We start from the raw sequence: 21,486 nt of genomic DNA on the forward strand, positions 1-21,486 counted from the left end.
ATATGATGTCTCCTTGAAACATTTCTGAAATGTGTGAAGTGTTACTTTTACTGCAGTGTACTTTTCCGTCACAAAGTGAAAATCGAAGTGCATAACAACACAAAATGCGGAGATCCTTACTACATGGAATAATGAAGCCATAAAACCAAAGAATAAAGTTAAATAATTTACCATAAATATCTAAAGCTCTGAAATTATTCTCTACATTAACTGCCTATGTTCAAAATGATCTTTGCATTCACCATGTCACAGATGGCAACATCAGACAAGAGAGTCCTTGACAAAATCTCGCTGTAATTATTCTTTCCACAGCTGCAGTTATTTTAATGCCTTTTCAGTTAAGCTGAAAGAGACGCACACATTTTATAAATAAGGGCTTTTAACCAGTTTGACAATGAAGCATTTGAAACGTACAGTGCAAAAAAAAAAAAAAAAACCCGACCCCAAAACTTTCACTGCATCTTGAAACCTGGGAGAGCAACTGTGCAGACTCAGAGCTGGAAGACAACTGTTCTTTCTACAGTAATATTTGGCAATTAAAGCTAAAATTATGTTGATTGTGATGGCCTGAGATAGCTGTTACTAGCGACTTTCAGAGTTGCTCCGACACAATCTAACAATTAGTTTTATTTTGGCTAGCAGCTTGGAAGAGTCCTGTCTCCACTGAGAAATGGCCCCTCAAGGACAGACAGGGAGCTCTAACTGACTTCCAGGAGAAAAATGCAGCTTGCATGAGGCCAAGGTTACACACTGCTCAAGACGGAAGTGTTCAGCTCAGTCCAGGTTTGGTTGGCTTTTCTTGTTTGTTTTGGTTTTTTCCCAAAGTGCTTTAAATCACTATGGCAAGTCCTTCTCCCTCAGGAACGCCAGAAACGTTAGCCTCTCCCACCCATAGGCAAACCGGCAAACTAGCTGACCAGCAGTGGCTTAGCTGTGTGCTGCGACTGCAAAGCCTGGGCGCTGCACGCACATCGCCGCTGAAGTCGCCCAAGAAAGAAGGATGAACCGCCCTGACAGAGGCCATGTCCCTGGGGATGCAGTCCGGGTCTCCTGAAACCCAGTGTCTCAGCCTAGCGACCACAGCATCCTTCCCTGGGCGCTCAGTTACCCTCCCCCTTACCCCCCGTCCCTGCCGTTGGGGCGATACCACTCGGGAAGTGGGTCTGAAAGCCCCAACGTACTTAGGCACTGAAATAAAAGCAGGCTCATTTTGGAGTGATCTTGTAAGGAGCCATCATGTAATTTTCATCGCTCAGAGGAGTTGGAGAGTTTGGGATAGGTCTAAAACTCCAGGCACTGATGAAAACTTGAGCTGAAGCACCAACATTTCAGTTGCTGCAGGAGTTTGTGAAAGCGCGGCAGAGCGTGCCAGCTTGCAGAGCTCTGTGTGACCTTCACTTGTGCTTCTAAATCTCCTGAAAGCCCTCAAAACACCTCTCCCCTAAATCTATGTTTCAGGAGTCTGAATAAGTGGCCGTATTTTTTAAAGCTCTGAACACTCAACAGCTCTTGTGAAAAACAAAAGGAGCTGAATCCTCTCTAAGTGAAGTTCGCCCCGCTCCCAGCAAGTTGCAGCTGCTCCCCCCGCCCTCTTTAAGCTACTAGTTTAAAGAAATGTGTGGAGACACGACTGAAATGATGGTGGCTGTACTGGGAGGATATTTTCCCATTTAAACCAAATAAAGAAAAATGAAAGAATGGAAGATCGGTGGGAGGTTTTTCAAAGCGTAATCCTAGCAAGCTTTGGCATACAAAGAAGACATCGTGGTCTCCGATGCTTGCAGACTAGGGAAGCCTGATTAATGAAGGTTATTGTCGGGGAGGCCTGGCTTTTATGCTCAACACTGAAAGGCACCAACCCTCAAAGTATTCAGCATTATACAATAACAGATTGTGTGCAGTTAGCCTTAGAAAACAAATGTGCTCTCTCTTATATAAGATTATAGAGCATCCATCACTGGCGGGCATTAAATACCACACAACACTATGTATGTAATTAGCAATACATGAAATCTAAACATTATTTTAAAGGAGTTGGAACAACAAGGGAAAAAAAAGGGGTGGATGTTTATGTTTCACTTTCACTTTGAAGCGTCTTTTCTCTCCCAGGTGAGGTCCCCAGGGAACAGACCTCTCCAGCCCCGTGCCTGTGCCATCCCCAGAGGGAAGGGCAGGTTGTTCTGATTTCCCTCCTGTGCCCGCCCAGCCTCGCTCCCGCACTGCTGGGATGCAGCTGTGTCAGTCACCGCTCCCAGGACAGGGACGGTTCCCTGCCAAAACCTCTGCTGATCCTCTTGCTAGAGTTAGACTGCAAATGAAATACAACTGTAGAGCTGAAATGGGGAAAATGGGATTTTTTATGAGACACAGTATGCGCTGTGTTAATGGGCTGCTCATAAACCGTGGCTTGCCTCGAAATCCTCTGCAAAACCCAAAGAGCTGCCACATCACAGATCTCTCTGTACTTATTTTATCTGCCTACTAAAGGAAACAAGGGCATCAATTCTCTCTAGGAGAAATGACACCATGGTTGTAAATCCATTTGGTTTGCTCTGTGGTTCACTAGCTCTGAGCTGCTGCACCAGCGACACTGCGAGGGCCCGGACGGTGACCCGGAGAGCAGAGGTGTCTCGGTGCTGCTGGCGGATGCTTTAGGAACCCATTTGTCCTCTCTTACTCCAGCACAACTTCACTGCAGCAGTCAGCAGCGGTGCAGGACCCCCCTGATGCAGCACACGTGCTGTGTAAACCTGCGGGCCCCCCAGGCTCTGGAAGCGTTTGTTTTTGGCGGGATAGGGAAGTTACACACCAAAGGGCAGCTCTTTACACAAAAATACAGGTGAAAGTGTCTTTTCTTCTCCCGTGTCATTCGTTGCTCTCCCAGTGTTGCCCAGGGGTCTCCGTCGGGCACCGCAGGCAGGCAAGCACCGCCAGCCCTTTCCTCCGGGGACTGCGAAGAAAGGACGGGCGCAAGAAGAAACAGGGCCCATCGGTGGGTGACCCACCAGGGTCAGAGTAGAGTATGTTTTCCGTGGAACTCAGTAGCGTTTACTCTCTCTCGCATCCTGCCCACCATATGCAAAATGGGAACAATATTTTCCTTAAATATTTTGCCTAAGGCTGCCCAGGGTCTCTGTCAGAGCTGGGGTCTGACCTGAGGCTCCTGGGTGCCAATCTCTTATCCTGCCTTTTTTGTTGCTCTGTACTGTAGGATCAGCCACACAATTAAGAGCTATATTTAAGCACTTGAATAAACAAACAATCTCCATCCTTGAAAGAGTCAAGCATGCCTTGTGGGGTCCCCATATTCCTCAGTTTGAATCTCAGGCTGATAATTAAAACCAAAAAAATCAGTTACACAGATTAACATCACATCATGCTGGGGAGCTAGCACAAAGCTATTGTCACTTCCTATTTCAAACATGCTTGAATTAAAGGGAGCTTGGATTTTTTTTTTTAAAGAGAGGCAGAGAGAAGTCACTTGGCTGGATGGCAGACAGCTGTCTTCAGACGGATGTCCTGAGGGCTCTTTCTAATGCAGCCTGCCCGTGAAAGCCTGGCACAGGACAGGGTAACGATACTGGCATGTCACCGCTTGCCAGTTTCATGATTCCCAACTGCAGAAGAGATCAGGGAAGAGTGCTGTTCAGACACCCAGCAGGGATTTCTAAGGTTCCCATAAACATCACACAATATTTTGGCCTTGGGTGCACCTTCCAGGATTGCTCCTTCACACCAGGTCTTCTGGCCAAAGAGGGCCACCAAGCTGGTGGTGTCTCCTGCAGCAGAATGGCCTGATGCAGCGATAAAGCCAAAGCTGCTGTTCGGGGCTGCTGCTTCTGGAGAGCATCCTTGACCTGAGCAGACCCCAGTGAGTATTCCAGCCCTTGAAGAGCTCTTGCATCCAGAAGTGTAAAGTATCCATGGCCTAACCTCCCTCCCGCAGCACCTTGGCTCTGCCGCACCCCAGGACCGAAGCCGTCCTGTACGGGGTAGGAGCTGCTCCCAAGGCCTGAGAGCACCGCACGGTCACCATCTTGCAGCAGCGCCCTGTCCCTGCCTCCTGCCGCCCCGGAGCGCAGCCCCGGCGCACGCCCAGCCGAGGCGCAGCCCTGCGCGACAGGCACCTCTGCTCCGGGGTGCTTTGGCACCCGCTAACGCGCAGAATCCTTCATCATATGGATCTGGCTGGGGAGCCCAATGATCGGGAGCTTATTATAGCCTCCTTTTTAATTAAGTGTCTCAAACAGGGATTTAATTGGGATGTAATAGCACACACTATTGTACGTCAGTTAAATACCAAGGGATTATTAAGAGTATGTTTTTAAGGCTTTACAGTCCCATATTGAGTAAACAGTTGTTAAATTTCAGTAAATAACTTTTTTAATCTACATTAAATAAGCAGTTAAGCATATTTAGGATACTCGTTTTTTTTTTTCAGAATTACTTCAGTCAGAGAGTCTCGGGTTGCAATCTCAGTATTTCACTAGTTTAATAGGGTTGTGCTTGCTCATACCTATTTGCTCTGCCTCAAGGTCCCTGCCTTGGTGCAGCAGTCTCAGCTATTTGCATCTGCACGTCACAGTCTTTAAAACCCTCAGCATTACAGCAGCCCGGAGAAGCAAGGAGTGCGCTTAGCCCTGTTTTATAAGTGTGGCATTAAGGCACAGAAGAGCAAAGTCATTTGTTCAAAGCCACGCGGGGTGTCTGTAACAGAGCAGAAGAAGAGCTAACGAAAGATCAAAAAATACTTTTCCAAAAATAAGGCTTTGAAAATCTGTAAAGGAAACGCAGCTCTAACAAATTGCTGTATTACGATCAAAAATGCAATTAGTCATATGCTGGTTTTGTCACTGACATCAGTAATGAACATACAAATGTCCCATTTGCTGCTTGTGTCCGGGAAATACCAGACCAGGGTGAAGGGCTCCAGGAGGGACGACAGGAGATGGCCTGCCACCAAGCCTTGATCCCTGGCAGGTAGCTCCCACCTATGTTGCACCAGGAGGGTCTTTCCAAGATAGCACATCAGAAACAACCGGTGTGATCACCCCGTCACCATGGCAGTGAATAATTTAGGACTCACTTAACCTTTGTGTTAAGGTTGATCTTGAGATTCCTGCTGCTCTCTGCAGCCGTGGTGTTCTTGCAGTGAATGCTCAGCATATCCTGAGGAGTAACTGGGTAACCTGCTGCTGTTCTGCAGCTGCACAGAGCTAGTGCCTCGGTGTTTGGAGGAGAGGACGGAAAGAGGGGGCACCTCTGAGCACAGCCCGGCTGCGGCAGTGGGGAGCAGGAGCCGCGATGGCTGCGCCAGAGGCTCTGTGCACTGAGACCCGTGGCTGGTTCTGGGCTGGAAAAGCCACTGCGCCTTACGGACAGGGGAGCAGCTGTACGGTCAGGGTCACACCCAGGACCCACACCAGCAACCAGCCCTGAGTGATGGAGCATGCGAGCAGGCGGTGCAGGGGGGACGTGCAGAGCGGCAGCTCGGGGCACGGAGTCCCCTCGGAGCTGTGCCGGCTGGCCCCGGTGGGGAGACCGAAACGTCTCTCAAACCTTGCCCCTGCTCCCACCTTGGAGCTGCCCAGAGCTTCATACTCCTTTTCCACTCCTCTAAAGGAATCTGGACTTGAATGCTCGTTTCTCAAGTAAGTCCCTTCCATTGCTCTGCACTGTTGAACAGGTAACACTAATGAAGGAGCCAAGAAATGGGAATCTTCAACCAAGTGCACTGTAAAATTAATGAGAAGCTACTGAAGAACATAAATAATCCGTGCTCCCCATTAGAGGTAGTTAGCACCATTAAAGCAACCCAGAGAAAAACCTGCCCAGACATCACCAGCCATTCTCCCTTTGAAATCCATCACTGTCATGTAGTTTTCATCAGCTGAAATCAAAGGATGGTTAACCCTTTAACATCCAGGCTATTTAGAAATAATTATTGTTACTATAAATCAAAAGTGATGGCTTAACTGGTTGCAAAAATGTACGTATAAAAAACCAAAATGAAGTAGCATGGTCACAAAGGAAAAATCATTAGCTCCCTAGTGAGTTTACAAGTAATTTACTAGCAATAAAAATGCAAAAACACATTTTGGTGTGTAATGATCATAAATAATCCTTGGACAGGAATTCTTTCCAGGACTCACAGGTCCACTCCCTTAATGGCAAGTTTTATTACCCTAGTTTCTCTGTGTTTTCTTTCAAAATGCATCTGTCATAACAATTTACGAATTACAGTCCTGTTGGCATAAACTTTCATAATTCATATGGAAATAGGTTTCCCAGCAAACACTCACAAAGCACAAAGAGTCAGGTAACCAACAGAATGACCTTAATAATGCAGTAAAAAAAATACAGATCAGCCTCCTGGGCCAGTACTAAATATAGACGGTCACCAGGTTGGGGGAAAAACTCCCAGGTAAGCTCATCCAAGCGGAGCCAGGGGTGCAGCGGTGCAGTCAGCGTGGCGCGCTCACTGCTGTCACCCAAGCTGGTGACACCTTGCAAGATCTTTAGGAAACAAGGAACATATTGAGCGTTTTGTTTCCAAGCACTGGCAATAAGCAAAAATCCCAACCAGCTGCTGAGGAAGCCTGTGAATACAGTTTTTTCTTAAAATAGGAGAAAGTACAGCTTGTTCAAGACTTAAACTGTGGAGTTCAGCATCCAAAATGAAGCTAGCATGGGGGGAGCTGCAGTGCAAGGGATGGAGGCTGTTATTTAGGCAAGACTAAGTGTCAGGTCACATCTGCCAAGGTTAAATCCTGAACAAGGATCGTGGGGTTTTCTTGTAGCTCATCTGTGTGGTTGAGTTGTTGCTTCACTCAGAGTGTACTGGGGGATCCTTGGAGCAAGACAGAAGGAAAGTGAGTGAAAGTTAATTAGGTTAGAATTGCCTCCAAAAAGTACTAAAACTAAATGCAAATTTATGATGTAAAGATAAGGATACGGAGTTAGGCTGGTGTCATTGCTCTCCCTCTAATTGGAGGAAATGGATCCAGCAAGTGAAATTGCCACACTTAACATGTAAAGTTACAATACAGACAAGAAAATATTTCCTATTTTTCCTCAAATAACCATCATGCATTAATGTATAAGAAAGTTAAGGAAATATGGATGTATCTGTCCTTTCACTGATCAGTATATAAAGAGATGGGCACTTGTACAGCCAGCCTTGTCTATTGAAAAACACCACTGGGGCTGGAGGGAGCTGCCAGGAGAACAGAGGATTGTTGATATTCGACATTTTTATTTATAATGTTAATCTTAAGTGAAGTTCATAATCTGTGCAAAGACAAGCTCTACATTTTAAAAAATGTTACCGGTCTCATCTAAGATCTTACACCACACTTTCTGGATAACCCTTTCCCCATGATGTAGACGAATAGGAAAAGAAACTAAAGACCCTATTTCCATTCAAATATTATGAGCCCAGCCTAGATATCACCCTGAAGCTAAACGTCCAAGGACTCATTTTGAATTTCTTCTAAGTAAAGATGACAAAACCTGATTTTGCAGAAATAAAGATTCGCAAGAAGTATATAAAATGAGGAAGAAAATGGTTTTCTTTCCCTATAAAGGAAGAACAGATCTTTAAGATTTTATAGACCAGAAATTTAAACCAAGAACCTCCTTTTTACAAATCCCTGTTTCAGTGTAAAATGGCAATAGCATTATTGTAAAAAAAAAAGTACTGAACGGTGCTGGCATCCCGAGCTGCAGGTCTCTGCAGCCAGCTCCAATGAGATTGCTGGTTCTGCAGAACTGGGGCCAGAGGAGAGGGACAAGGTCTCAGAGAATTTTCCTGCAGCTTCTCCTCTCCCTCCTCTCATCCCAGGACATTCTGCCAAAAGAGGGGCCTGGCCCTGGGTTTGCAAACTGTGGTTTGAGCTGCCGAGCGCTGGCTTCCAAAGCGCCTTGTGGGACAGCTGCCATCGCCGCGACTGGGGAACAAGGTGCCAGCCACCAGCCTGCTCCTGCACCGCGGGAACTCTGCGGAGCCTTGACACGTCTTGAGACTTCCAGTGAAGTTTTCAACTTCTGATGAGATGGTTCAAATCAGGAAAATCCTGTGTCTGTGCCAGACAGTTAAAAATGAAAGTAATTAAGGCAAAATCTTTTCCTGCAACAGAGAGTACTGAACATGTGGAGATAGCATAATAATCAGTGTTTCTACCATTGCAAGCCCACAAAACAAATTGGATTTTGAATGAAGCAATGGAATGGTGACCTATGTATAAAACTTATCTTGACCTCAGACAGTAATGGCATTTTGACTCCAATTCTACTGCTAATTACAAATGCTGAATCCTCAATAGTCACACTGGAGAAGGATTCCTTGCTTGATTGTTTAAGAAATCTAACAACAGCAAGATGCCATGATGTTTCTCTCTTCCTATGGACAGTGTTTGCTAAAACTCCCAGACATGTTCTCAGAGGTAGTTTTCTGCCCAGCTCAATGACAGGACAAGAGGTAATGGCCTCGAGCTGCACCAGGGGAGATTTAGATTGGATATTAGGAAAAAATTCTTTACTGAAAGAGTGGTTAGACATTGGAACGGGCTGCCCAGGGAGGTGGTGGTGTCAAAAGACATTCAGATGCGGTGGTTAGGGACATGGCTTAGTGGTGGGCTTGGCAGTGCTGGGTTAACAGTTGGACTCCATGATCTTAAAGGTCGTTTCAAACCAAAATGATTCTGTGAGTCTGTGACTCCAGCAGCAAACACCCAAACTGGGGAGACTGAACCCAGGCCAAGACGGGCTGGACCAAATGATCCTTGAGGTCTCTTCCAACCTGGTATTCTATGATTCTGTGATTCAGGCTCTTCTTCCTCATCTAAACTATCTGTAAGCTTCAGGCTTGGTAATTTTGATTCCTCTCACTTCCTCCCATGATTAATTCTCTAGATCGACCCTTTCCCGACTCACAGAGGACAGCCAAACGATCTTCCATTTACCCAAGTCCTTGAACTGCACAAGACCAATGTACCACGTAAGTGATGGGGAATTGCATCGTCCTTCACCGGGGGCGAGCCCACCTCCACCAGGCACAGGACAGAACAGAGCACAAGCAACGTACCAGGGCAGAGAGCCCACATGAGATTAAGAACAATTTAAGCAGCCTATAATGCAAAGCAGAGCCAGAGACCAGGGCAGAAGTGACCTGAAACATGATTTGCTGCGAATGTCTTTTTCTCTCATAAATAGGAGAGACACTGTGGGATGATTATCCACCCAGATTTATCTCTGCAGCTCTGTGTGTATCCTTCTGTGCTTAAAAATGTCTCACTGCCCTTTGCATTATTGCATTGCCCTTTACATTCATACTGCATAAACCTCTCAAGTACTGTAAAACTTACAAGGTGTAATATAATGTCGTGGTTTTCTTTTACACACCATAAACAAAAGTCACTGAAGAAGGAGCAAGAAAGGGAGACGTTGTTTGGCCTGACAATGATATAGGAGGAAAATATATATACAAGTACACATACATACACTCTTACACACTTAAAATCCCAAGCTGGATTGATTATCTGGCATTGATGGATCACTTTAATGTATTACATAGATAAGGAAATTGATTATCCAATAAATCACTGTCTGCACTAAGAATCCAGTCTTAAAAAAGAAAGAGAAAATATTATGAATCTGTCTCGCACAGGCAAAGAAAAAAGCTTATCCTTTTAAGGTTAATCATGATGTACCTTTTGCTGCACATCCAATGAAAGAACAACACCTTGCAGTTCTGCAGTCCTAAGTGACCAGATTTCCTTCCCAAAGTTCTCAAGGAAGAGACCTGTCCTTAGGTGGCTGCTCCGGCCATTCCTGCGGCGAGCAGGGTGCTGCCAGCAGGCAGAGTGAGCCGGCAGAGCCCCGGGGGCCGGCGCTCGCGCCCTCAGCTGCCGTGCTGCCGTACTGGGGGAGCCACAACGGGCCACCGAGAGGGAGCAAGTGCCCCAAAAGCTGCAGCAGACAGGCGGCTGCGCGGAGGCTGATTCACACCCGCTGAGTGAAGGGTGGCTGCAGCCTGCCGCGAGCTGGGCTCAGGAATGGGGAGCACCCCGCACCATCGGCGTCTGGAGGGCCCGTGCACCACGAGCCTCCAGCAGGCACCTGAGCGACGGGGTGTGGAGTGAGGGCAGAGCAGGAACATCACAAGAATCAGAGAAGAGAAGGAGAACAAAGGAAAAACGGAAGTGAAAAATGGAATATCTAGGACTTGGAGACACCATCCACCTCTGCGCTCCTCTGCAGATCTGGTTTTCTGGGCCTGGCTTTGGCAGGTTTGTCTCATGTTTCTTTCTCGGCAAGCACGAGCTTACTTCTGCTTCCCAAGGAAAGGAGTAGGAACTAAGTGAAGTCAGAAGCTTTTAAAATCTCAGGCAAAGCATGTCATTGAAATGCCTTATAGCACTATTGATAAATAACAGCAAAAGCTAAGCTAACAGACATGCTTTAGAAAGGAAATACCTAATGACTGGATGCTTTCTCTGGGGAAAAGCATTTGAAATGGATTGTTATAAACTTCCTATAACAGGGATCTAGAGGAAAGAATACAAATATTCCTGCAAGTTACGACTATGATATTGCCAAGCTGGGTTATTTCTAAAAATCTCCAGGTCACATCCTGGTGCCATAATGTTCCTGTGACTCTCAACACCGAAAACAGAGCAACTGCTCCAAGTCATGTGTTGGCAGTGATTGAAAACTGCTGCAAGATGTTATTTGCCGGGCATCCTACAGGTCTGACACTGCCCCAGAAGGCTAATACATGAATTCTCTGGAAACCGCCTTCTCGCCCAAGAAACTCTGCTGCCTGCACTGTAAAGTAGAAGACGAGGAAGGCAACAAGAGAGTAGCTGATACTGTGCTCTTCGAGGATAGTTTGTCTTTCCTTCTCCGAGGTGGGGGTTCCAGCCCATCTCTCTGCCTGTGCACCCAAACAGCAGCAGTCCTGTGACCCTGTCAGAGCTCTTTCCGTGTATATAAAAATGCAAATGGTTATAGAAACCGTTGAGAAACGATCTGGATCTGCTCTAATTTTTACTAGAAGATATATACCAGCCGCCTTTGTGCAGAATATGAGAGATTAGTAATTCCCCTCCAGTGAGGTGTGAATCAGAGCGATTCCGACCGAGCAGCACCTGTTCGCTTTAAAGAAAACCCTTATCTGCACGGCAATGCAAACAGCCGTCCTTTTTCAAACTCCCAGACACCGTAGCGATACAGACACACACATTATTCTCCGCTGCTGACTTAAAGGCCAGCTTTCCAGCAGAGCAGCTCCCTTTTGGCAGCCGCCGTCTGAGGCTCGCAGCCCAGCCCTGAGAGCGCCCGTGCGGGCGGAGCAGTGGTACCCAGCGATCAGAGCTGCCGATGCAGGCGGGCTGTGAGCAGCTCCCGGGGCAAAGCCCGAGTCTGTCCTTCATGGGAGTGTCTCTTCTTGGATCCTTTGCTAAGCATGTGCTGTAGCCGTTTGCTCCATTCACCACACAATCAGCCCTGTTTCGAGCACACAACTGCTGCTGCAGCCAGGGAAGCATTCCCTCAGCCCTGCACCCAGGCAGGCGCAGTGTCTCGCAGGGGGTGGAATTTAAAATTACTGCTGTGACTTCCTTCTGAGTGCTTTGAATTCACTGCAAAACTAACCAACAAGTCTAACACTTCAGTCCCAATAGACAGCCGTAACTCAGCTAAATTTGTGGGTTATACCAGATTTTATTTACTGTTTCATCCTGGGAGATAAGTAAGAGATGACAGCCGTCTATTCATTAAAGTGGGGGAAAGCCGCCCACAGCTAACGCTGGCTCTCTCACCATACACTTCCACATCTTTAATCAAATTCGGATTTCGCAGTACCAGCTCTGTTATTTTATGAACGGCTTATGTTCCTGTTCACCTGGGTGCTGGTGGGTTCAAAGAGCTGGTCTGTTCACCTCTGAGTCCCCACTTTGAACAAAGGACGTGCTGTAGCAATCAAATGTCATTACCCACTAATGAGTATCCAGTGGTCTATGTACGAGCAGTCAATGGCCTCTCCCCATTCCTTATTGGACACACGAACCACCGTTACAACCCGAACTGCTGCAGTGGCACTAATGAACGCTCCTGAAGCTGCTGTTTGCAGATGTCAAGGATGGAAGGCTAATTTAAATCAATTGGCCTCAAAGGCCTTTGTAATGTGCTTAGTGCTATGGTGCCTGGGAATCTGGATACCCCTTAGTGGGGGTCCCTGGGTGCCCAGTTTCCAGAGTGATGAGCAAAGTGCAAGGCTCAAGTTCAAGGATTCATCTGAACAGTTACGTAGTTTTAAGTCTTTGTTTTATTCCTTTGATATTCGCTGGCTCATTTGTCTGCTTAAAAGCTTTCCTGAACAGGGATGTTTTTCTGACTCAGTAACCACACAGACTGAACTCCTAATCCAAGGTGCAAATACTCTTTACTGTGGTGTGCTCTTTAGACTTAGTGTGACTTGAGCAAAAGGCCAGGCTGTACTTCAAAGAAAAAAATGCAACCTGGGGGCTTTTTCTTCCGGTGGGGGAACCTTTGGTGCATCAGTTCACCACAGGGCTGAGCCAGACGCCAACAGGTGCCTCTCCAGACCTTCACCAGCAGCACTGGTGCCTGGCACAAGGTGCAGGAGCACTTTCCCCCTGCCTGGACTGTGGGCTTGCCTGGGGAGGCCGAGGCTGGCAGGGAGGCTCCATTTGCTCGTGCTGTGTGATACCCAGGTGAGCGATCTCATACCAAAGTCATGCTCTTGCCCAGGCAGCTGACAAACCGTCTTACAGCATCTTTTGGGCTGCCTAGGGGAGCCTTTACCTACAAATCCAAAGGGCACAGGCAGGAGCAAATCACAGCTGAAAGCCAGAGCCGCGTTCCCCAAATCTCCTGTGCCCGGATCTTTACAGTTTATCACCATCGTGCAGCACCCTGTGCCTCACTAGAGTGACTTTTCAAGGGAGTAGTTACTGTGCAGTCTCTCTCCTCCTTATGCCAGACCTCTAATTGAGAAGCCAGAAATCTTGCCTTTTCTTTTTCCTCCTCTTTTCCTTTTGCACTATTAAGCATTTTGGCAAATTTATTCCACCGTTCCCACAGCATCCTCTTCATCTCTTTATTTTAAACTCTGTGATCACCAAGAGAACCCTCTCTTCCTGCCTGGTGCCTTGTTACCTGAGGCTACACAGCACACTCCTCTGCCCTGCTCAGCTGTCCGGCCTCCCGAGATCTTTCTGCCTTCCCCCTTCCCGGCGTCCCCAGCAAGACAGGTTCCGTGCCCATCGCGTATTTACCAGCAGGACATAGTGACAGAAAACAGCCTGATGAAGTGAAGTAACTGATGGGTCTTCTACATCAGACACAGTGGAGAAAGACTGTCCTAGGTGAATTAGCACAGCCCAGCTTGCTATTTAAAAACTAAAAGTACTGAGGTGTTTGCTGTCCCCCTAGACTGTGTGCAGCAAATCATCTGTATTGTGACAGCCAGAGGCGGGCGATCTGCAGTAGTGCTGCACACCGCAGCGCTGCTCTCGGACATCGTGCAGCTGTGGCAGTACCACTGACTGTGTTCTACAGCCCGAGACCTTGGGCGTTGGAGAGGTGCGAGCCCAGCCACGGGCACTCTGGGGCCGTGCCCACAGTCCATGTCTTTTGAAGCCCAGTCCTCCCTGCTGTTTTCCAGGTCACGATGCTTTCCTGAATGTCCCAGGCCCAGGGAGGTAATACTGAATGTGCCGGTTGCTCCCGTACTGCTTCACAATTCTGATTTTTATTCTAGGTGATTGACCCCACAGTGAGGGGTGCTGGTTGTTGGCTGGGGCACAGCAACAAAAAGCAAAGTCTGACCAGGTCCCTGGGCTAAAATACTGAATAATACAGATACAGCAAGGTGGCCTTCTGTTGCTGATGGCCAGTGTTTGCTTTCCTCTCCTTATTTACGCTGCTGCAGAAGCTGAACAGTGTGGTGCGTGCAGGGAGAAGTTCGGAGCAGCACTGGGGATTGCCTCTGACGCACAGGTACCCCACGGCTCTCCTCAGCAGTGGTAGCAACCAAACAGCATTGTCCTCATTGTCTTCCCTCCCAGAAATAATGGAGCAGTCGCATCCATAGTTGTGTACATGTGCACAAGGTCTTGCTGCAGATTTAAAGGCCAAGGACTGATGCTGCTGAACACTCAGGTAACACTCGACATGGCGAGTGTCTCGTAGTGCAAACCTGAGAAATGATGCTGTAATGTCAGAGGAAGGTTCCCTGCAGGGTAGGTAGTGAGAGCAAAAGGGGCTCACAGGGGCAGCCACAAAGAAAAGCCAGTGCTGGAGCAAAGACAAAGCAGTGAACTGAGCCTTCCACCTGCTTTAAGAGCTCTTGCTTGTGGTAAGGATCTGCATCTATTCTAGGCTTTGTTATGAATGATAAATACCAGCACATTATCCCTCTTTTTACTGTTAATGAACAGTAGTAATGCACAAGGCCTCATGACATCTGAATTCCCTCTACATCAGCCCAAACTGAGACAATCCCTGCCTGAAAACACAAGCTGGAGTCTCTAAGGGGCACAGGAGCCCACAGCATTCACTAGTGGAGCATCAGGGTCCCTCCTGCAGTCACTGCAAACAGCAACATCTGCAGTCACAGCAACTTCAGTTCTCATGGCTCTAAGACAACCAGCACTCCTTATTTCACATCTATTCCCTTTGGCACCATCTCCACAGCGCATTTTTTATCCTCACGTTCAGCCCTCAGCTCCTCTCCAACACTTGCCTCTCTCCCCCCTCACCCATTGAGTTCTGGTGCTTTCAACTCGTTATCTGCCTTACCCAGAGACTTCCCCCAGCCTGTTTTCTAAGTATGCAAAGGAAAAAACGAAGTCTAGACAGCATCACATTAAACCTTTAGCCAAAATGAGGGAAAGGAGATTGCACAGCATAACTGTTGGAGAAACGCGGTACATTGGATTACGAGGCTTAATGCTTGCTACAAACAGGCTGCGCAGTGTCGGGTTTTATTTGATATTGCGTCTCCGTGAGAGGCTCCAGCATCGTAGCTTTTCTGGCAGAGCTGCTCCATGCAAATGCTTGGAAGTTAGCGACGATAGCTAGTACAGGGAAGCAGCGTGCCGGAGCTGGAAGAGGGAAGGTGGCCAGAAGCACCAGGCAGGGTGGGAGCCGGCGAGGCACAGTGCCCTCTGCTGATGCCGGCCCGCAGGCTGAGCTGCCAGCCCTGCGCTGGCTGCTGGCATCGTCCTGACAGCAGGCGAGAGAAGGAAAGGCTGGATTTCATTTAGGATTGCTAATTAGTGAAACTGCTGATCTGTACCAAAGGAGCACTTCATTTGCCAGGACAAGGGAGACCCAACTTTGCTGTAGATTGAGTTACTTTTAGTATTGCTCTGTGCATGACTGCGTTGCGAAGGCTTTACCGAAATGTTCTCATAATATCAACCTCTGTTTAGTTTCGTCAATAAAAACATCCAGAGACGGAGAAATCCCATCTGAAGCGGTGGCAGTGGATTTGCCCCTGCTGGTGATAAACCCAAAAGCAGCAGCGCCGCACGTGCGGGCAGCCTTCACTGCGAGGGCACGTGTGCCCCGGCGCAGAGGCAGGGGCCGGGCACAGGGCAGAGCAACCACCTGCGCACACAAAGTCCACGCAAGGCTCCTTCTCGCTCACGTTCTGCATAAATCTGCTGCCTTTCAGCCCCTGGGGAGGTCCATGTGCTGGTGCCCACACTGGGGAGGCAGCCCAGCACTAAGTAGGTCTGTTTATTTTGGCGGTGCTCCTGCCCTGTGATGAATGAGGGTCTATTTTATTCTGGTTTGTGGTTTGATCTTAATTTCCTGTATGAAGTTCTCAAGAGAATGCCAAGATCAAATAATTAGACTATTCTGCGATAAAGAGGTAACATTGTTATTCAAATGTATTCAGAATTAATTTACCACCAAACAATTTACACTGCCACCCTTATATCCTGCTGAAATTACTAGAATATGTTATCTGACACACGGAGCATCCCGTGACCTAAAATAATCTTATCAACCATTAAATGCTTGAGCAATGGGTGCGTGGCCATAGAAATACACACAGAAATGCAGGAGAAGCCACAAAGGCAATAGAGTGATTGAAAAAGAGGAAAAACAAAACAAAATAAAAGCACTGTACTTGCAACAGCGAACGTGCAGAAAGCAGAATCCTGAAGCAGCCCATCAGTGTGCTTGGCCCCAGGAGGTTTGAGGGCCAGACCCTCACCTCGAGCACCCGTGTGAGATGCCATGGGTGCCACTGCAGGCTCATGCCTGCAGCACACAGGACTCCGTCCCAGCCCGCTGCTGGTGCTTGGCTCGGAGCCCCTTGGCCAGGGGAAACCCGGCGCTGCTTTCTGCGTGCTTATACTCCAACCTGGGAGCAAATGGCCGGGATGTGGCAGTCAGGCTGCCCGCGGGGAAGATTCCCTCAATTAACGTTTTCTGAGCCCGCGGGCTGGTCTCAGGTACTGCGAAGCTGCTTCTCTGAAGCGATTCGCTTCGGGGAGGGGAAGATGTGTCAATCGTGGTTCAATTCCTGTCTGCTCCCACCCCACCACGTTCCATCGCCTCACCGGCCCTTCATTGCTTCACGCTCGGTGACCCCCAGGCCCCCAGCGGGGGCTCAAGCCGGCTCAGCTCGGCCGCTGCACCCTCACCGGCCGGCACTGCCCGGCGCCCACTGCCCAGGGCTCGGGCAGCAGGCAGACACCCCTGCAGTCGATTTAGAGGGAAAGAGGCAGGTCTCGGCCAGCATGCACCCCTTTTTCTGGGTGAGAACCCCCCAGGTCAGTGTGTGCAGGTGGGGCTCCGGCCCCTCTCACACCCCGGTGCCACCCGACGTCGGAGCCCCAGCTGGAGAGCCGGGCTGGGCCATCCTGCCACCCCTCCCTGAAGGACACCGGCCAAATTGGTCGTCGAGCATGAGCTGAACAGAAAACAACTCGAGCTGCCTTTCTGAGGATTCCCTCCAGCATCCACGTGCCCCACAGCCGTGCAGTTCCCAGCCCTGTGGGCACTGCCTTTTTCAGCCTGGAAAAGCCTGCTTTTGCCTTTGTTTTAAAAATAAAACTTTGTTTGCAGAGTGTGGGAAGGTGATTTCAAAATAAAATTCCAGACAGGCATAATAAGCCTCAGAAAAGCCAGTCACACAGAGGAGGATAATTATCCACAGAATTTGTTTTCTATGTATTTATATAAAATAATCAATGATTTAATTTTTTTTTTCCACACAGACTCCAATCCAATTTGATTGTCTTTTCTGTGTTACTTGCAAATCATACAAACAATCAATGCCCTGACCCCTTCTCGACGCAAACACAGCTTAGAAGAAGACTACAAGAAATAAAATCCGATAAATTCCTCCAGGCAGGACTGTTTGTTTAAAAGCTTAGCTGGAGCCCGATCCTGTTCCCAGCGACTTCAGTTCTACCAGAGTGGGACTGTCAAACATGCTTGAGGTATAATTATTGCCGCAAACACCAGCAGGAATAAAACCTTAGTAAAAAACGCAGAACAAAAGCGAGAACCCGGAGGTGAAGGTGATTCCTGTTAAAATGTAGGAAGCAAAATGAAATCCCTCCCAGGCACAGCTCACTTCTCCTGCAGAGGAAGGGCAAGGCGAGTGTGCAGACGGGCTTGGGGGGGAGCCAAGTGCCGGGTAGGCTGGGGAGCCTGCCTGTAACCACCCGCCTGCAGAGGGGGTGGCAGAGGGGGTGGCAGGCGCCACTTTGCTGCTTTCCTCGCAGGAGCAGGGGTGGCCAACGGAAACGATGGCAGCGTGGTTAGGGTGTCACCTCCTCAGCAGCACCCAAATACAAACAAAACCACTAATCAACAAATGCAAGGGCTAAAATCGGATTGACAGCTCCTGTGGTCTATTTTTTACAATTAGTTATTAATCTCAAACCATTGGCATCCATCTGATCTGCACATACATCTTGCTAACACACCATCCATCAAAATAATCACTCTGGGTAATTTATGATGATGCTTCAGCAAAGGATGGCGATTGAAACCGGTCTATGGAACGCCAGTCCTTCAGGCTCCACGTGTGACTCTGTTTCCAGTCATCCCTTGTTGCTTCGTTAGGGCTGGTGCCATCAGGCTCTACAAAATGGCATCAAGCTCTCGTCTGTCACTCTAAAGGGGTGCTACTACTGCTTTTTAATCTAAGAGAAAGGTTAGATAAATAGGCTATCGACGGTAGCTTAATCATCTTGCACTCACTGCTTTTTCTATATGAGGGGCACGATATTGCAAATACACGGCTGCTCAGTGCAGCACTTAATAACAGGTATAATCTCCCTGATCTCATCCGCAGTCAGGGCTGGCAGCATCACAGACTGCCTCTCCGTCACAGTGGTGTAAACACGGAGTAACTCCACTCACACCGTTACAGTTATCTGTCTCTGTACCAGAATAACTCAGAGCTGAATTGAGCGCCTTGAGCGTTCAGCAGATCTAGATGGTGTTTTCTGATACAGCATTTTCAAATATTTAACAGTTTGCATAATAATTGAGCAGGTGTGGAATAAGCTTCAGATAAAACTCTGACTTCACAAAAAAAAAAAACAGCAATGAGGCACAGATTTTCTTTGTACATGTATATGTATAGGTTATGTTTAGATGTATAGATTAATATTTATATTTTACTCAGGAGAGAAAGAGCACTTTTCTCTCTCTTTCTTAGACATCTCTCCCTGTATTTATTTTAATAGTCAACTCCATAGGAAAAGCAGAGAGCTTTGAAAAGTTACCTGTTTTCTCTCTGGTTTGATTTTCAGTTCTAAAACAATACTTACGAAGTGTTCTCCACTTCTTGGCATAATCTAATAATGAAAAGAATTATTTGAACGCCAGGGCAGCTTCGCACAAATTAATGTGGGGGGGGGAGCTGCAATTTTCCAGTGGGCTGAAAAAGAGGTCAAAATTATGCCAGTTTTAGCTGAGAGCGAAGGTAAACGCGCATCTGCCTGCAGCCCCTTTTTCTGATCTTTTAAGTTTCTTGTTTTACCAATCAAGAAAATAAGCTGAGTGGGGTGCTGAATGTTAGGGTGTTTCTCAGCAGTTAAAGCAAGGCTGTTCCTGCGGAAGGCACGGTGGCGCTGGCAGAGGCGGTGCACAGCCTGCCTGCTGCCTGCCTGCTGCCTGCCTGCCCGCTGCCTGCCCGCTGCCTTTGCACCAGCCCAGCACCAGCGTCCCCCTCGCCCCGCTCCTGGGGCGGGCTCCAAGCTGAGCAGGGGAGCTCCAGGTGAAGGGAGCAGAGCTACAGCAAAACCAGCACCTGGGTTAAAGCTCCTCTACCCTTAGGTGCAATTGCTTTGAGCCCTGCCTAGAAAATCCGTTTTCAGGACAGCTGGGGAACCTGGACTTGAGACTAAACATCTCCCCGGAGCCAAGGGATACCCCATGGCCTGAACATCTCCTGCAATCCACGCTGGTATTCCCAGGGGTCTCAGCACCCGCCCGCCCTAGCGACTTCAGCCTGTTCCCCTGTGAGCATCCGCTGGCGCAGCAGCAGCCCCTTGCACGCCTCCTCCGCAGCGCCAGCCTGGCAGCACGCCGGGTCTGGCCACCAAGAATCAGGCCCAAGAACCAAGCCAAAAGCAGGATGAGCTGCAAGCCTGGCACCCCAGCTGCGACAGCACCCCCGGGGCACACGGCTTACGGTCCCGGTGGGGATCTGCGCCCGGGACCCGCTGGGAAGAGAAACGGCGCCGCGGTGCTCTCGGTGGTGACAGGCTGGTGATGGCCGCGGGGGGGGGGGCTCTGCCAGGGCACAGCGGGACGCCTGTGTCCAGCAACGGGAGCTTTCCTGGGAGTGGGTTTCTGTCGCACAAAACATTTCCAGCTGTTCCAGGCTGTGGCTAAGCATACCAAGCAGCTTGGCTCTAGTAAAAGTTCAGCAGCTGCCAAGGCCCAGGCCCCAGAGGCAGGTCCATTAACCTTTTCCACCACCATTTCTGGCCCTACAGCATGCCCAAGACCACATCTGCCAGGAGTGCCTTGTTCATAGGAGTCCAGGGGAGAGCAGATTTTCACCCTGCAGGAATCAAGCCCTTGTCCATGAGACGATCTGGGCCGTGCATTCGCTTGAAACCGTGCTGGAGGTGACAGTGTTTCAGTTCAGAAAGCGGCTGTCCCTCCGGACTAGCATTTTTCTCTTACTGGCTTTCACATTGCTGCTGTGCAGTTGCACTGGGATAAATAAGATCCATTTTTTTCCACTTTAAAATATTCACAAATCTATTCAGTTTTCACTAGTTTCCCTGGTACAGAATTTGGTCCCTGAAAAGACAGGTAAACCTGTCCTTGTAATTTTTACTGGGCAGACAGCAAATCCCTGGGTGTGTGTACCGATGGCAAAGTACATGGGATGTAACAGAAAATCAGTGCCGTTCTTTACATGACATGCTTAAAACAAGTATCTCATTTAATTAGAAAAAGAAAGATCATAGACTGTTTCCCAAGCTGTTATCTGTGCAATTACTTTATGTAACATTATTAAAAATTAATTTTCCCCAGAACCTCAGCACTTTAATGAAACACGCCTGGCCCTCGGCAGCAGCTGCGGTGTAGCCAGCCCACTGGCATCCTCCGGGGTGCAGCAGGCCCCCCCGGGCTGCCTGTCCCTTGTGCTGGGCACCTCTGGCCCTGGGTCAAAGCACCCCTGCACAGCACCCCTGTTGCAGCAGGCTCAGCACGCCTCCTCGCAGTGGCACAGCATCCCTCCTTGCACTGGCACAGCACCTCTCACGCCGGGCACCGCAGCCCTCCTCATAGCAGGCTCAGCATCCCCCCTCTCCGGGGACTCAGCATCCTCTGTCTCCGGTAACTCAGCATCCCTCCTCTCAGGAGGCAGAGCCTCTCCCCTCTCCGGGGACTCGGCACCCCCCTCTCCTCTTTGCAGTGTGCCCAGCACCCCCTTGCACCGTGCCCAGGGCGGCTGCTCGCACCGGGAGCGCACCCCCCTCGGCAGCGGCGCAGCCCCGCTCCGTGCCGGCCCGCAGCCCCTCACCGCCCCGCGCCCTTCCTGGCACCGGGCAGCGCAGCCCCCGCCCCAGCACCGCGCCCTCAACTTCTCCCCGCCGCTGCCGGCCGGTCCCCGCGGGAGAGGCGGCCTTACCGATCCGGATGACATGCGGCATCCCGTGCGAGCACTGGCCCCAGAAGCCGCCGACCAGGAGCGCTGCCCAGTATTCCCAGAGCACGCCGCGGAGAGCCGGCCAGAGATGGGGCATCGTTGGGGAGGGCGCGGGCCGGCGCGGCCCTACGGCCCCAGGGGCAGCGGGGGAGCGGGCGGCTGCTGCCCGGGGCTCAGGCGGAGCGGCCGGTCGGCGCCGAGGCCGGACCGCTCATGGCACATCTTAGTGCGGCCGCGCCGGCCCGTCCCGCGGCAGCCGCTCCGTGCCGAGCCGCTTCGTGCCGAGCCGCTCCGCTCCGTGCCGTGCCGTG

General features: G+C 49.4%; 1 protein-coding gene across 1 annotated transcript in view; it reads right to left on the reverse strand.

Annotated features, from left to right (window-relative positions):
* Positions 1-21,272, reverse strand: part of GRIK3 (glutamate ionotropic receptor kainate type subunit 3) — a 120,006-nt gene extending 98,734 nt beyond the window's left edge. The window contains exon 1 of the mRNA XM_086478974.1: positions 21,158-21,272. Coding sequence (XP_086335100.1) covers positions 21,158-21,272 — 115 coding nt within the window. The remainder of the gene's footprint in view (positions 1-21,157) is intronic.
* Positions 21,273-21,486: the final 214 nt, after the last annotated feature.

This window comes from Leptosomus discolor, chromosome Z (genome assembly GCF_034619465.1).
Source record: "Leptosomus discolor isolate bLepDis1 chromosome Z, bLepDis1.hap2, whole genome shotgun sequence".
NCBI lineage: Eukaryota > Metazoa > Chordata > Aves > Leptosomiformes > Leptosomidae > Leptosomus > Leptosomus discolor.